The 13,162-nt window shown below is 52.3% G+C and overlaps 1 protein-coding gene across 1 annotated transcript; it reads left to right on the top strand.

Annotated features, from left to right (window-relative positions):
* Positions 1-3,786: 3,786 nt before the first annotated feature.
* Positions 3,787-8,262, top strand: Elf3 (E74 like ETS transcription factor 3). Its single transcript, XM_090341428.1, has 9 exons — positions 3,787-3,905; positions 4,369-4,533; positions 4,752-4,973; positions 5,085-5,180; positions 5,272-5,391; positions 5,497-5,586; positions 5,718-5,834; positions 6,668-6,863; positions 7,504-8,262. The coding sequence occupies exons 2-9, from the start codon at positions 4,377-4,379 to the stop codon at positions 7,616-7,618; spliced, it is 1,113 nt and encodes a 370-aa protein (XP_090197554.1). The 5' UTR covers positions 3,787-3,905; positions 4,369-4,376; the 3' UTR covers positions 7,619-8,262.
* Positions 8,263-13,162: the final 4,900 nt, after the last annotated feature.

Raw genomic sequence — 13,162 nt, 5'->3', positions numbered from 1 at the left:
ACAAGGAATATAGCCCTACAACAGGGTAGTTTCCTGGAAGATACAGGGGTGATTAAGGAGTTTTCCAGCTCTCGGCAAAGCTGCTGCATTCCCAGGGGGCAGATCAGCCCATTCTTCTCTTCTGTCATACACACATACATGAAAGGGCACCAGGAATGGCCAGGTGCCAGTGGCTCACACCTGAATCCTAGCTACTTAGGAGGCTGAGATCTGAGGATCAGTCAAAGCCAGACTGGGTAGGAAAATCTGTGAGAAGTAATCTCCAACTAACCACTAAAAAGCCAGAGGTGCATCTGAGCAAAGAAGCTAAATAACAGTGCCTTGACCCTGAGTCCAAGCTCCCATACCAGCACACACACAAATGGGTCCTTTCCTGTTTTCTCCCTCCCCTCACTTTGCTGAGCCTCACCTGGCTTAGCACTGGCTTCGTGGTGATCAGTAGAGTCTGCGCAGGACCTCATTTCCTGGCTTCAGCATGCTCAACTCCATAATGCATCTTGGGTTTTATAAGTGGGAGAGAAGTTGGGAGAGGATTGAAATAATTGTTAAAAATAAATGTTGCCACCAGGCGAGGTGGCTCACGCCTGGAATCCTAGCTACTCAGGAGGCTGAGATCTGAGGATCGTGGTTCAAAGCCAGCCCGGGCACTAAAGATTGTGAGACTCATCTCCAGTTAACCACCAGAAAACTGGAAGTGGTGCTGTGGCTCAAGGGGTAGGATAGTAGCCTTGAGCTGAAGAACTCAGAGACAGCGCCTAGGACCTGAGTTCAAGTCCTATGACCTACCCCCCCCCAAAAAAAAGTAAGGTTAGGTGTGGGGTACACACCTATAATTCTAGCTGCTGAGGAGACAGAGGTTCGAGGCTTTCCTAGAGAAAAACTGGAGATCCGGGCTGGGAGTTTGGCCTAGTAGAGTGCTCACCTAGCATGAACGATGCCCTGGATTCCTTGGTACCACATACACAGAAAAAGCTGGAAGTGGCACTGTGGCTCAAGTGGTAGGATGCTAATCTTGAACAAAAAGTGTCCAAGAACAGTGCCCAGGCCTTGAGTTCAAGTCCCAGGACTGGCAAAAAAAAAAAAAGAAAAGAAAAGAAAAAGAAAAAAAAGGGCCAGGAGTTTAGCCTAGTGGTAGAGTGCTTGCCTAGCATGCACAAAGACCGGGGTTCGATTCCTCAATACCACATACACAGAAAAAAGCTGGAAGTGGTGCTGAGGCTCAAATGGTAGAGCTCTAGCCTTGAGAAAGCCCAGGACTGGCCAAAAAGAAAAAGAAAAAGAAAAACTGGAGGTCCTATCCAAGCAACAAACAGAGCCAAAGGTTTGGGGGTGTGGCTCAGTTGGTAGAGGGCTCACCTAGCAAACTTGGGGAGGCCTTGAGTTCAATCCCTAGTATCGCCTAGATGAGTGATGATTTAACTTGCCTCCCCTTCCTCCCACCTCAGTGCTTAGTTACTAGTCCAGACCAGTAGCTTTGCTTATTCTGCACAAACCCTCCCACACGTGACTGGCTAAAGTGCTTCCTCCCCAAACCCCTCTGACTTTCTAGTCTTGGGAAATCCACATTTCGTGGTGGGGCATCCCAGGCTGTATAGCCGCTCTCTTTCATCACTTTTGCTTTGCCTGACTGCTGCAAGGGCCTGTCCTATTACAAGACATGGGGAGGGGGGGCTCGTGTTCCTCTTCCATCCTGAAGATGAGGCTGGGCCCCCATCTGGGCCTCTGGGACAAGGTCCATTCCTGCCATAGCAGTGTCTAGGTCAGGGAATTAGGTTTCTTGCCTTTTGCCCCATAGCACCTCTGACCACATACCTGGAACCTTCTCCCCACCCCTCCAAGGCTTTGACCTCAAATCCGGGTCTTTCCAATGCTTCTTCCTTACTTGAAGGCATTCCCTGAAGGGAAGGGCCAGCCTAGAGGATGTCCTTAGCCCTACCTCAGCTCTGGAGGCTGGAGAGCTAGCTGATGGCTTCATGGTGCCTGGGGAGCCCCAGCCAGGTGCTTAGCTGGGCTGGAGCACGTGAGTGGCTCTGGGGCTGGAAGCCGGTTCTCCTGCATTCCAGGGTGAGTGACTGGCTAGAGGGTGTGCCTGCCCTAGGCTCCTTGGGCTGGGGAAAAATCCTATCCTGAGCCCCCAGGCGGCCCTGGGAGGAGACCCTGATAAAGGACTCACCCTTTTCTCTAGATACCCAAGGTTTCAGAGACAAGAAAGAAGGGAAACGTCCTTTGAGGGCTCCTTGGTTGTCCTTGGGCTACTGAGTCAAGAGGGGTACCTGGAGGTGGGTTCACCTATTATCAACTCCAGAAATTGGTGGGGATTGTGTCCTTGGGAATGGAGTAGAAGGACAAAAGCTGGAGCTTGGGGCTGGGGAGAAGCTCCTTATCTGCTCTTCCTCACTGCAGAGACAAACACCAGACCAACTGGACCCAGAAGAGACTTGAGGGATTATTAAATCATAGCAACTTTGTGGGGTTTACATGGCTTGGTTTATTTTGGTTTGGGGTTCTGAGGCAGGATCGGTGTTGCTGAACTGCCAGGAGAGACCTCAAATGTTCAGTCCTCCAGCCCCAGCCTCCAGTTTCTTGACCACACCTAACACTTCCTGGCTACAGGATCATGTGACTTGTCTGATACCTTGTGCAAGTAGTCATTAAAATGCAGATCTCCCACCTCCTCCTCTACAACCCATCTCTCCAGGATATCTGTGAGAACCAGTCCCTTGTATTTGGGGATGCGTCTATAGAGGCCATTTTGAGGGGGGGCGGAGTGAAACCAGTGGCCCAGGTACAGATAAAGAACCTTACTTTACCATTTACCAAACCCACTGTGACCCAGGCAGCCACAGAACATACCCCCCCCCTCTCTTCCTCCCTCCCTTCCTCCCTCCCTTCGTCCCTCCCTCCTTCTCCTGTATGAGGTAAACTTGACTTCTGGTCACTAGAGGGCAGCAGTGAGACACTGGTGAACTAGCTGAGAGAACCAGAGATGAAATGGAGAACCCAATAGAAGAGGGTGACTGTCTCTAGATTTCAGCACGTCCAGTAGCCCCTAGACAGGGATGGCTCCACCAGGCATGGGAAGAAAAACATTCAAGTAGGGTCATTTCTCTCCCCGAGTGGCAGCAGCAACCTTGAGGCTTAGATGGGGTCCAGGTGGCCCAGGTGTTAAGATCTTGCCAGAAAAGTAGATGAAAGCAAATGAGCTCAGTGACTGGGGACTTGGGTCCAGGAGTAGGCTGGTGGGAACAGCCCCGTGCCCATCAAAAACATGGCCTAGTCAGGAGCCTACACCCCAACTTCTGGGTGTTGTGAACAAAATGTCTATCCCTCAGTACCATCTTCCTAGGTACTTGGGTACAGACCTACAGACAGTTGAGGACAACAGCCTTTCTGACCCAGTTCAGCCACTTGCCCTTTCTCCTCCCTAGCCCATCCCTGGCCTGATTCCATAATTTCCTGAGCCAGAGGGTGGCTGAAAACACAGGTGCCCACCCCAGCAACGTTCCCGCCACCTGCCCAGTCCAGTGCCCCGGGCCCAACCCCAGAGGGTGCCGGATGACAGTCTGACAATCATTAAACCAGCAGGGCCTGATTTCTCAGCACCGCCTGTTAGGATCTGGGCCAAGTGGCATACAATATGCAAATCACCTGGGGCCTGGAACCCAGTCTGAAGGCTAGGAAATCCCCTCCATCCAATGAGCCACCAGCTCAGGTTACCACTGAGACTCACACTCAAGGTCTGGGCTCTGGGAGGAGCTCCCGCCCGGCGCTATTTAGGACGGGTGGGGGAGCTCGGTGACCAGACTCCTCACAGCTACCTGGTGGAGCACACCGCCTCCTGGATTTCTTTCTTACCTGAGGCCGAGGAAGCCTAGCAGCCTACCTGCTTCGTCCATACCCGACTGGTAGGACTCCTTTCTTGTCACATTCCCTCGTCTTGGGAACAGGCCAGGGCTCTCTGGTGGATTCGCAGTCTGGACCTGCCCACTCCTAGAGGAAATGTAGGATGGTGGTGGTGTCCTGAGGGGTGAGGAGCACGGAACAGGGTGCCGCCAAGGGTCCTGGCGATCTGAGCCAGAGAGTTCAGTGGGCTCACCTCTCCAGGATTTCCAGCCCCCCCCCTCCCCGCAACCCAGCCCTATTTTTTGTTTGTTTGCTTGATCATGTTGCTGAGTTGGCCTCACTGGGCTCAAGCAATCCTGTCTCAGCCACCCAAGTAATTGGAACTTGGGGTGCTGCCTGTGTCTGGCTCAGAGGGGCCCTTCTTGAAGAGACATCAACTTCTTGCCCCTTGGAGGCTCCTCTTACCCAGGACAGAGCTGTGGGGAGAATCCTGGTACCTTCACTGATGGTGTCCCCTCTCCCCAGGGAGCCTCATGGCTGCAACCTGTGAAATTAGCAACATTTTCAGCAACTACTTCAGTGCCATGTACAGCTCGGAGGACCCCACGCTGGCTTCTGTTCCCCCTGCTGCCACCTTTGGAGCTGATGACTTGGTGGTGACCCTGAGCAATCCCCCGATGCCCCTGGAAGGTACGGGGTGGGTGAACCGGATGAGTGGAGGGCACTGATCCAAAGGAGAATCTGTGGAGAAATCCTGAGCTGGAGACCGAGGAGACCTCTTTAACAGCAGCAGAGGCGTTGGGAATGTCTCCAGGCTCTGCTCCTGGGTTGGGGGGGACTCTCTAAAAAGGGGTGAAGGGTTCTCTGGAGAGGGGATTTGTGCTGATCCTCCCCTGTACTCCTTTCAGAAAAGGCCAGCTGGTCTGGGGAGCAGCCGCAATTCTGGTCAAAGGCCCAGGTTTTGGACTGGATCAGCTACCAAGTGGAAAAGAACAAGTATGACGCCAGTTCCATCGACTTCTCCCGCTGCGACATGGATGGGGCTACGCTCTGCAACTGCGCCCTGGAGGAGCTTCGGCTGGTCTTTGGGCCTCTGGGGGACCAACTCCACGCCCAGCTACGGGACCTCAGTGAGTCCAAGACCCAGTGTCACCATGGGGCGGGGGTGAGGGGGAGGGCAAGAGGTAGGGGAGTGGAGAGCTGGACCAGAGAGAAGCATGACCCCGGTTCCTTCTCCCCAGCCTCCAGCTCGTCCGATGAGCTCAGCTGGATCATTGAGCTGCTGGAGAAAGATGGCATGGCCTTCCAGGAGGCTCTGGGAGACCCAGGCTCCTTTGGTGAGAACCTATTTCTGCCTGTCATGTCCTGTCCCTTACCTGCCCTAGCCAACCTCCTGAGCCTCTCTGAGCTCCAGCCTTCTCTCCCCAGACCAGGGAAGCCCTTTTACCCAGGAGTTGTTGGACGTCGGCCGTCAGGCCAGCCCCTACTATGGCAGCAACTACAACATGAACGCCCTATCGCCCGGTAGTTCTGATGTCTCCACAGCAGGTGAGGGGCCCAGCCCTGACTCTGGGCCTTCTAACAGGGAGGGGAAGCTCGTCCTAAGAGACTGTGGCCTTGATCATTCTCACCTGTCCCCCTACCATGCCCCAGGGACCGCCACTTCCCAGAGCCCCCACTCCTCAGACTCCGGTGGAAGTGATGTGGACTTGGACCCCACGGACAGCAAAGTCTTCCCCAGAAGTGAGTTGTGAGCTGCTAGAAGTCTCATATTCACAGTGTGCAGCCTGCCTCCCTGCCTGCCTGCCATCAGTGGGGCTTTCTGTAGGGGCCAGCTCTCCCACTGACCACCCACCCCCTTCCCTCCCTCACAGATGGCTTTCCGGACTACAAGAAGGGAGAACCCAAGCATGGAAAGCGGAAACGAGGCCGCCCCCGAAAGCTGAGCAAAGAGTATTGGGAGTGCCTGGAGGGCAAGAAGAGCAAGCACGGTGAGCTGCGACCACTTGGTGACCACCTGTGGGCGGAACATCTATTGCTTCACTGCTCCCAGCCCGGTGGGAGGGCCCAGTCACCTCCTCATTGCAGTGGCTGGCTTGGTAGTCCTGGAGAGGAGGGGAAACAGAGGCTTCTGGCGGGAGGCCCATGGCTCAAGAATCCAGGCTTCCTCCCCACCCATTCTAGTTCTCCCTGTGCTTGGCCACAGTTTTCTGCCTGTGGGAATTCACCAGTGGTATGAGCAGCTGAAGAGGCTTAGGTGGAGGGATAGATGGAGGTAGACTGAGATTCCACATCCCAGCCTTCAGGGGATGGGAAGGGGCCTCAGGCACGGTGTGATCCAGCTGCTCTGAACCCCTGGGAGGATGCCCCTAGGGCTTTGTTGCCTCCCTCCTCTCTTACACACACAGGTATGCACGTATGCACTCCTGGATTTTCTTTGTCCTGAGGGTTTTCTTGTCAGAAAGCTGTTCCCTTGTCCTTGAGGCTGGAACCCATTCTCTGCCCCCATATTGGCCATGTTGTCACTATCTGTTGGTATATTCTCTCTCTCCCCTCCCCCCACTACCGATCTGTGAGTTCTCCAGGCCATAGTGTGTCACAGTCACCGTTTAAGCCAGCCAGACATTTGGTCAATGTCAAAAGGGAAATGGCTGTGCTCTGTCAGATACCTCTTCCTGGGTGCCTCTGCGAAAGCAGGGAACAAGAAAGCAGGCACGAGGTCATTGCAAGGGCTCTGTCTAGAAGGACTCATTCCATGCTGTGTGCTGGGGCTGGCCTGGGCCAGGGGCGCCATGCTGCTCACTGAGGGAATCTGGCCTTGTAGCCCCCAGAGGCACCCACCTGTGGGAGTTCATCAGGGACATCCTCATCCACCCTGAGCTCAATGAAGGCCTCATGAAGTGGGAGAATCGGCACGAGGGTGTCTTCAAGTTCCTGCGCTCCGAGGCGGTGGCCCAGCTGTGGGGACAAAAGAAAAAGAACAGCAATATGACCTATGAGAAGCTGAGCCGGGCCATGAGGTGAGCGGGAGAGCAGGGCCCTTGTACAGAGATGGACATGGAGGGAACTGTTGATCTGGCGCAGAGAGTAGTTGGCATTCCAGTCTCTGCTGGGCCTCATGGGATAAGGGTGAGGTTTAAAGGGCTGTGGGGAGGGTTAGGGACGATCGAGTGTTCAACCCGGCCTGCCAGGAGCACAGCCAGTGTCAGCTCACAGCAACACGTGGGTGTGTTCTCTGCAAGACTGACTGTAAAGAGAGACATTAGAAAATGGTAGTTAAAGAGCATTAGCCATGCCTGCACCTAGGCCTGGTTTCTGCTTTCTTGTCTCAGGGCCTCTGTTTGCTCCTGTGTGCCACAAACACAGGTTAGGTTCATCTCTCAGGTCCCTTTTAGCTCCCCATTCATGTGTTTTTATGAAAAACCCCAGGACGTGGCCATACGCACAAAGAAACCAGGTGCAGAGACAGGTGCTGTGGTCCGCACTGTAAACTAAGGAGACGGCAGTGAGTCGGCAAGAAGAAGAAAAGTCTGTACAATGTGGGTCAGGCTCAGCTTGCTTTGGCAGAAACTAGAGGGGACAGGTCAGCGGAGGCCTCTTCTTGGCAGTACCCAGCTGTATCTCCTGCCAGGATGTTCTGACCACCTTCTCTCCACCCAGGTACTACTATAAACGAGAGATCCTGGAGCGAGTGGATGGCCGGAGGCTTGTCTACAAGTTTGGCAAGAACTCCAGTGGCTGGAAGGAAGAGGAGTTGATGGAGAGTCGGAACTGAGGATCAGATGTGGACCTGGGACCTGACTCACAGACTTGGACTGCAGCCCTGCAGCCCTCCTGGCCCCTCGTGTGGACACACATGTGCCCTGCCGTGCTGTGGAGAGAAGTTCCAATGTTGGCAGCGGGTGTGCTGAAGTGGAGGCTGGGGCCTCTCCTCCCTGTCCTCGTTGTGGAATTACAGCCCTGGGGTTGGAAGCCCCTTGTGCGCTGACTCTATAGCTACGCGCCCGGCTCTTTGCAGTCCCGATGCTGGCTACATCTGCAGATGCCTGGACACAGCCAAGGAGGCTGGGGAGGCCTGAGGGGAGCACCGGGACCACAGGGGACAGGGTGGTGTCCTCCAGCACCACCCTTCTGGACCTTTTCACCTCCCCGTTCAGTACTAGGGCTCCCCAGGTGGGGGTCCCCTAATTTATGTGCTATAAATATGTCAGATGTACATAGAGATCTATTTTTTCTAAAGCATTCTCCACCCTGGTCTGTTCCCACGGAGCCCCAGTGGTTAGACTGACGTTTCTAGGCCCCCCACCCCGCTGGGCAGCAGGAGGTAGGGTGAAGCCTGTCAGGATCGGGGTTCTTGGATCCTTTCTCCTTGAATGGAGGCGGAAACCTCCAATAAACTACTTTCTGGGCTTTTTCTAACCTTTGTCACAACTATCTGTGCTGAAATGTGGGGCTCCGGGTTGGGTAAGGCACGGGTTTGGGAGGGGTAGGAAGCCCCGGTGTATGCTGGGCTGAGGGAGAAGGCAGAGACTGATGGCGGCTGAGTATAGATTTCCTGCAGCGGGAAGGTTGGGCTCACAGGCTGGGGGCTGGCTGGGAGGTGAGATCACCACACCCCAGTAACTAGCAGGGACAAGTGCCTAGGAAGCTTACTTAGGACCAGGGTTTGGATCTGAGGTTCTCCAAAAAGTTTGTCTTGATGGGATAAATAGAATGCTTTTGCATTCCAGCCACGCTGAATAAGGGCAATACAGGTTCTAAAGAAGGCCGGTGCCTCACGCCTGTAATCCTGGCTACTCAGGAGGCTTAGATCTGAGGATCCAGGTACAAAGACAGCGGGAACACAAAAGGACCTGAGACTCTTATCTCCAATTAACCTCTAGAAAATGGGAAGTGGGGGGCTTGGCTCAAGGGTAGAGCCATAGCCTTGAGCTGAAGAGCTCAGGGACAGTGCCCAGGCCGAGTTCAAGGCCCATCACACACACACACACACACACACACACACACACACACACACACACACACACACACACACACAAAGGGGGAGGCGGGGGCTGGGTATGTGGCTTGGTGGTAGAGTGCTTGCATGAAGCCCTGTGTTCAATTCCTTAGTACCACATGCACAGAAAAAGCCAGAATGGTACTGTGGCTCAAGTGGTAGAGTGATAGCCTTAAACAAAAGAAGCTCAAGGGGCTGGGAGTTTGGCCTAGTGTTAGAGTGCTTGCCTAGCATGCCCAAAGACCTGGGTTGGAGTCCATGGTTTCACATTCACCAAAAAAAGCTGGAAGTGGTATTGTGGCAAATGGTAAATGAGTGGTCTTGAAGAAAGAAAGCTCAAGGACAGTGCCCAGACCCTGAGTTTAAGCCCCAGGACTGGAAAAAAAAAACAAAACTTGGGCCAGGAGTTTGGCCTAGTATTAGAGTGCTTGCCTAGCATACACAAAGAGCCAGGTTTGATTCCTTGATACCACATACATTAAAAAAAAAAAAAAAAAAAAAAAAAAAAGCCAGAAGTGGTGCTGTAGCTCAAGTGGTATAGTTCTTGCCTTGAGAAAAAACCCCAAGGACAGTGCTCAGGCCCTGAGCTCAAGCCCAGGACTGGAAAAAAACAACAAAAATTTAAAAAAAAAAGTGAGCAAGTGGGGATGAGCACTTTAGGGGAACAAGTAGAGGAAAGATAATGCGCATTTTGGTTCATTTAGTCTATTAACCTCTTCCTGGGAAGGTCTTTGATTTAGCCTAATTTCTTTCTCTCTCTCTCTGTCTCTGTCTCTCTGTCTCTGTCTCTCTCTGTCTCTCTCTCTCTCTCTCTCTCTCTCTTTCTTTTTTTTTTTCACCAGTCCTAGGGCTTGAACTCTTGGCCTGATAACTCTCCTTTCTCTACCACTTCAGCCAAAGGATCACTTCCAGCTTTTTCTATGTATGTGGTAATAAGGAATCAAATCTGATAGGCAGGCACTCTACCACTAGGCTAAACTCCCAGCTCCCGAATTTATTTCTTCCTTCATTTTTTGCTTGAACTCAGGGCCTAGTCATTTTCTTTGGACTTTCCCAAAGCTAGCACTCTACTACTTGAGCCACAGCACCAGTTATGGCTTTTTTCTGTGTATGCGGTGTTGAGAAATGGAACCCAGGGCTTCGTGCATGCTAGGTGAGCACTCTACCCCTAGGCTATGCTCCTGGCCCCTTCTTTATTTTTTAAACACTCCTGCTATTTGAATTTAGTGCCTCCCATTTGCTAGGTAGGCACCCTACTACTGAACCACATCCCCAGTCCTTGTTGCACTGGTTATTTTCTAGATACAGTCTTATTTCCTGCCCGGGTGTGTGCCTGGCATCCATCAACCTACTTTAGGCTTCCAATAGTAGCTGGGATAACAGGTGTGGGCCACCAGCTCTTGTTTGATAAGAACTCTTATGGGCCAGGCTAGCCTCAAACCACAATCCTCCTGATCTTGGCCTCCTCAGTAGCTAGGATTACAGGCAGGAGGCACTGGCTTCTAACTGGCCTCACTAATTTCGGAGGGAATATTCCTTCAGCAGATTCCAGAATCAATTTTCTGTGTTTCTACAGTAATGACATGTCTGGTTCTAAAGAGGACATTTCACTAATGAGGCAGCCTAGAAGGTGATTTATGAAGAATTAACTTTGAGATTGAAAGTGCTTCTGATTTTAGAGAACACATTGAGGATGCATTCTGGAAGAGAGAGAAAAGAGAAAGCACATTCTGTAGGTTGGAAACCATGCCCAGTTGTTTTAAAGACAGCAGATTATTCACTAGGGGGAAAAAGATGAAGAAGGGATTTTAGAAAAACATGGCAGCATGACAGGTCATTGGAAATGGGACTGGCTGTGGAGAAACACTGTAGAAGACAGGAAGTGGTTGGTTAGAAGAGTTGTGAAAGGTGTTAAGAATGTTCAGGAACCATCTTGTAAAAAGTTACCTTTGCACCAGTGCTGGTAATCCTAGCTTCTCAAGAGGCTGAGATCTGAAGATTGAGGTTCAAAGCCAGCACAAAAATCCACGGGACTCTTATCTCCAATTAACCACCAGAAAACTGAAAGTGGCACTGTAGCTCAAAGTGGTAGTATGCTAACCTTGAGCTGAAGAGCTAGGGGACAGTGCCCAGGCCCAGAGTTTAAGCTTCACAACCAAGGAATGAGCCCAAGAGAGAGGTATAGCCAGGCCTGGCTTTATTCTGACAAGGTCACTTTTCTGGACGGTTTTCCTTATATGCAGCCTCCTGTTGCCCTCATTTCTTGAGAGTCTACTTAGATTCTGCACTGTGCCAGATTCTCCGCCACATTATCTCTGGAGTGTACTCATTAAGAAAGGTCATGAGGTTGCTTAAGGTCACCTAGCTAAGGAATGAGGCAGGGCCACTGGTCCTAGGATGCTTTTGCTCTGCCTCCCTTTGTCTTCACATTTTCTTCTGCTTGAAAAAGGAGATCCAGCCAGGCATTGGTGGCTCACGCCTATGATCTTAGCTATGCAGGAGGCTGAGATCTGGGGGCTGTGGTTTGAAGCCATCCTAGGCAGAAAAGTCCCTGGGTGACTCTTATCCTCAACTAACCACCAGAAAAACCAGAAGTGGCACTATGGCTCCAAGCAGAAGAGCAAAAGAGCTCAGGCAAAGTGCCCAGACCCTGTGTTCAAGTCCCACAACCAACCAAAGAAAAAGATGCAAGCAGTGAGTTTCAGTGAGAGAGCATTTGTGGGGCAGCTTAGTGGAAGGGGGGTGGGGGTTTAGGGAGCAGCGGGCCCTGCACACCAACCTTTGCCCTGCAGGGCTCTGTTTATGAGGCGCTTTCCTCAGCCCATTATCTCACTGGATCCACCCCATATCTTAGCTCCCCAAGAAGGAGTATACCCTTGTCATGGAAGAGGCCAGAGGTTGGCCCAGGGCCACTGGCCAGGTGAGGGTGGGGGGCAGACTCCAGCATGGCAGCCTTCGTGCCCAGGGCTGTGCCTGGAGGATGGCAGGCCTGGGCTCACTTCTCACCAAGATGGCTTTCTCCTCCACACGGCTATCACCAGCCTTCCCAGCACAGACCTGAAGTTCAGCTTTTCTCCCCCCTCTTCCCCACTGCCCTCTTTGCTGGGAGCCAGCCTCTTTTATCCCCAATCCCTTCAGCCCCACGGCCTCAAAGGATTCCCACCCAGCCCTCCAGGCCTGGGTCCCCTTGGGTGTGGCCTGGGCTGGGCTGTTTATATCCTGCCCTAAGCTTCTGGTCACCTCTTATCTTCTGTGGAATCAGGTGTGTTACTGGGCCAGTCCGGTCTGAGGAAGGTCACCCACCACTCCCAGGTTTGGGTGTGCCCTGAGCTGGCTGGGCCCAGGCATAGGGGGGCAGGGGGGCTGCCACAGCAAAACCAATTCCAGAGAAATAGGGCTTGCACGGGCCTCCTGGGAGGCGGGTGAAGAGGAGCCCTTTCTATGAAGGGGCTTCTATGAAGCTGGCTCTGATTCAGTGGAGATGTTTATGCATCTTGGTCTTTTCCTGTGTAGCACCTCTGGACAGGTGCTGTGCTGGACTTACTCATCTCAGAGCCTGGCACAGGGAAAGGCACTGCATAAATATTTGTCAAACTGCCCTATGACATTCCCTGCTCTGCCAGCTCTTCTGCAGGTGCACACACTTGCACACACTCAGGTACATCATTTTCACAATCACATATCATGCTCACACATGCACACCTACACACACAGCCCTTGCACATGCACTTGAAGGCACCACACACATGATGAGCCCACACTCACAGAGTCCAGCACATGCCTTCATACACAGAGACACACACACAGTCTCACACAAGCAGGTTCAGCTCACTGATTTTCTGACTTTTTTTTTTGCCAGTCCTGGGCTTGAGCTCAGGGCCTGAACGCTGTCCTTGGACTTTCTCAAGGCCAGAGCTCTACCACTTGCACCTCAGCACCACTTTTGACTTTTTTCTATGTATGTGGTTCCAAGGAATCGAACCCGGGTCTTTGTGCATGCTAGGCAAGCACTTTAACCACTAGGCCAAACTCCTGGCACATATTAGCATATGATCGACCCTCATGCACAATGGATAAGCTCTGCATAGGCTCCTGGGCTGGGCACAGCTGCCTAAGCCACAATGCCCAGAGATGCCACCACATCCCAGAACTCTTCTCTTTCATGTGTCTTCCTGCTGAGAAAGGAGGGTTGACGGAATGCTACATCTATTTCATATATAATGTATATACAAATGACATATACATATATATTTCCTATACATATATTTCCTCATCAACTCATCTTGCCCAAAAGACATTTTTCATAAATGAGTCATTCCA

The sequence above is a fragment of the Megascapheus bottae genome, chromosome 10, assembly GCF_031878675.1.
Source record: "Megascapheus bottae isolate mThoBot1 chromosome 10, mThoBot2.hap1, whole genome shotgun sequence".
Classification (NCBI taxonomy): domain Eukaryota; kingdom Metazoa; phylum Chordata; class Mammalia; order Rodentia; family Geomyidae; genus Megascapheus; species Megascapheus bottae.
Note: the sequence above shows the minus strand (reverse complement) of the source record. Positions and strands in the feature narration are given on the sequence as shown.

What these genes read in the sequence shown, in the direction of transcription:
- Elf3 (XM_090341428.1), top strand. Translation starts at nt 4,377, where the DNA reads ATGGCTGCAACCTGTGAAATTAGCAACATTTTCAGCAACTACTTCAGT. An exon ending in TCCCCCGATGCCCCTGGAAG is followed by an intron (nt 4,534 to 4,751) that starts GTACGGGGTGGG and finishes TACTCCTTTCAG; the next exon opens with AAAAGGCCAGCTGGTCTGGG. An exon ending in TTCTGATGTCTCCACAGCAG is followed by an intron (nt 5,392 to 5,496) that starts GTGAGGGGCCCA and finishes ACCATGCCCCAG; the next exon opens with GGACCGCCACTTCCCAGAGC.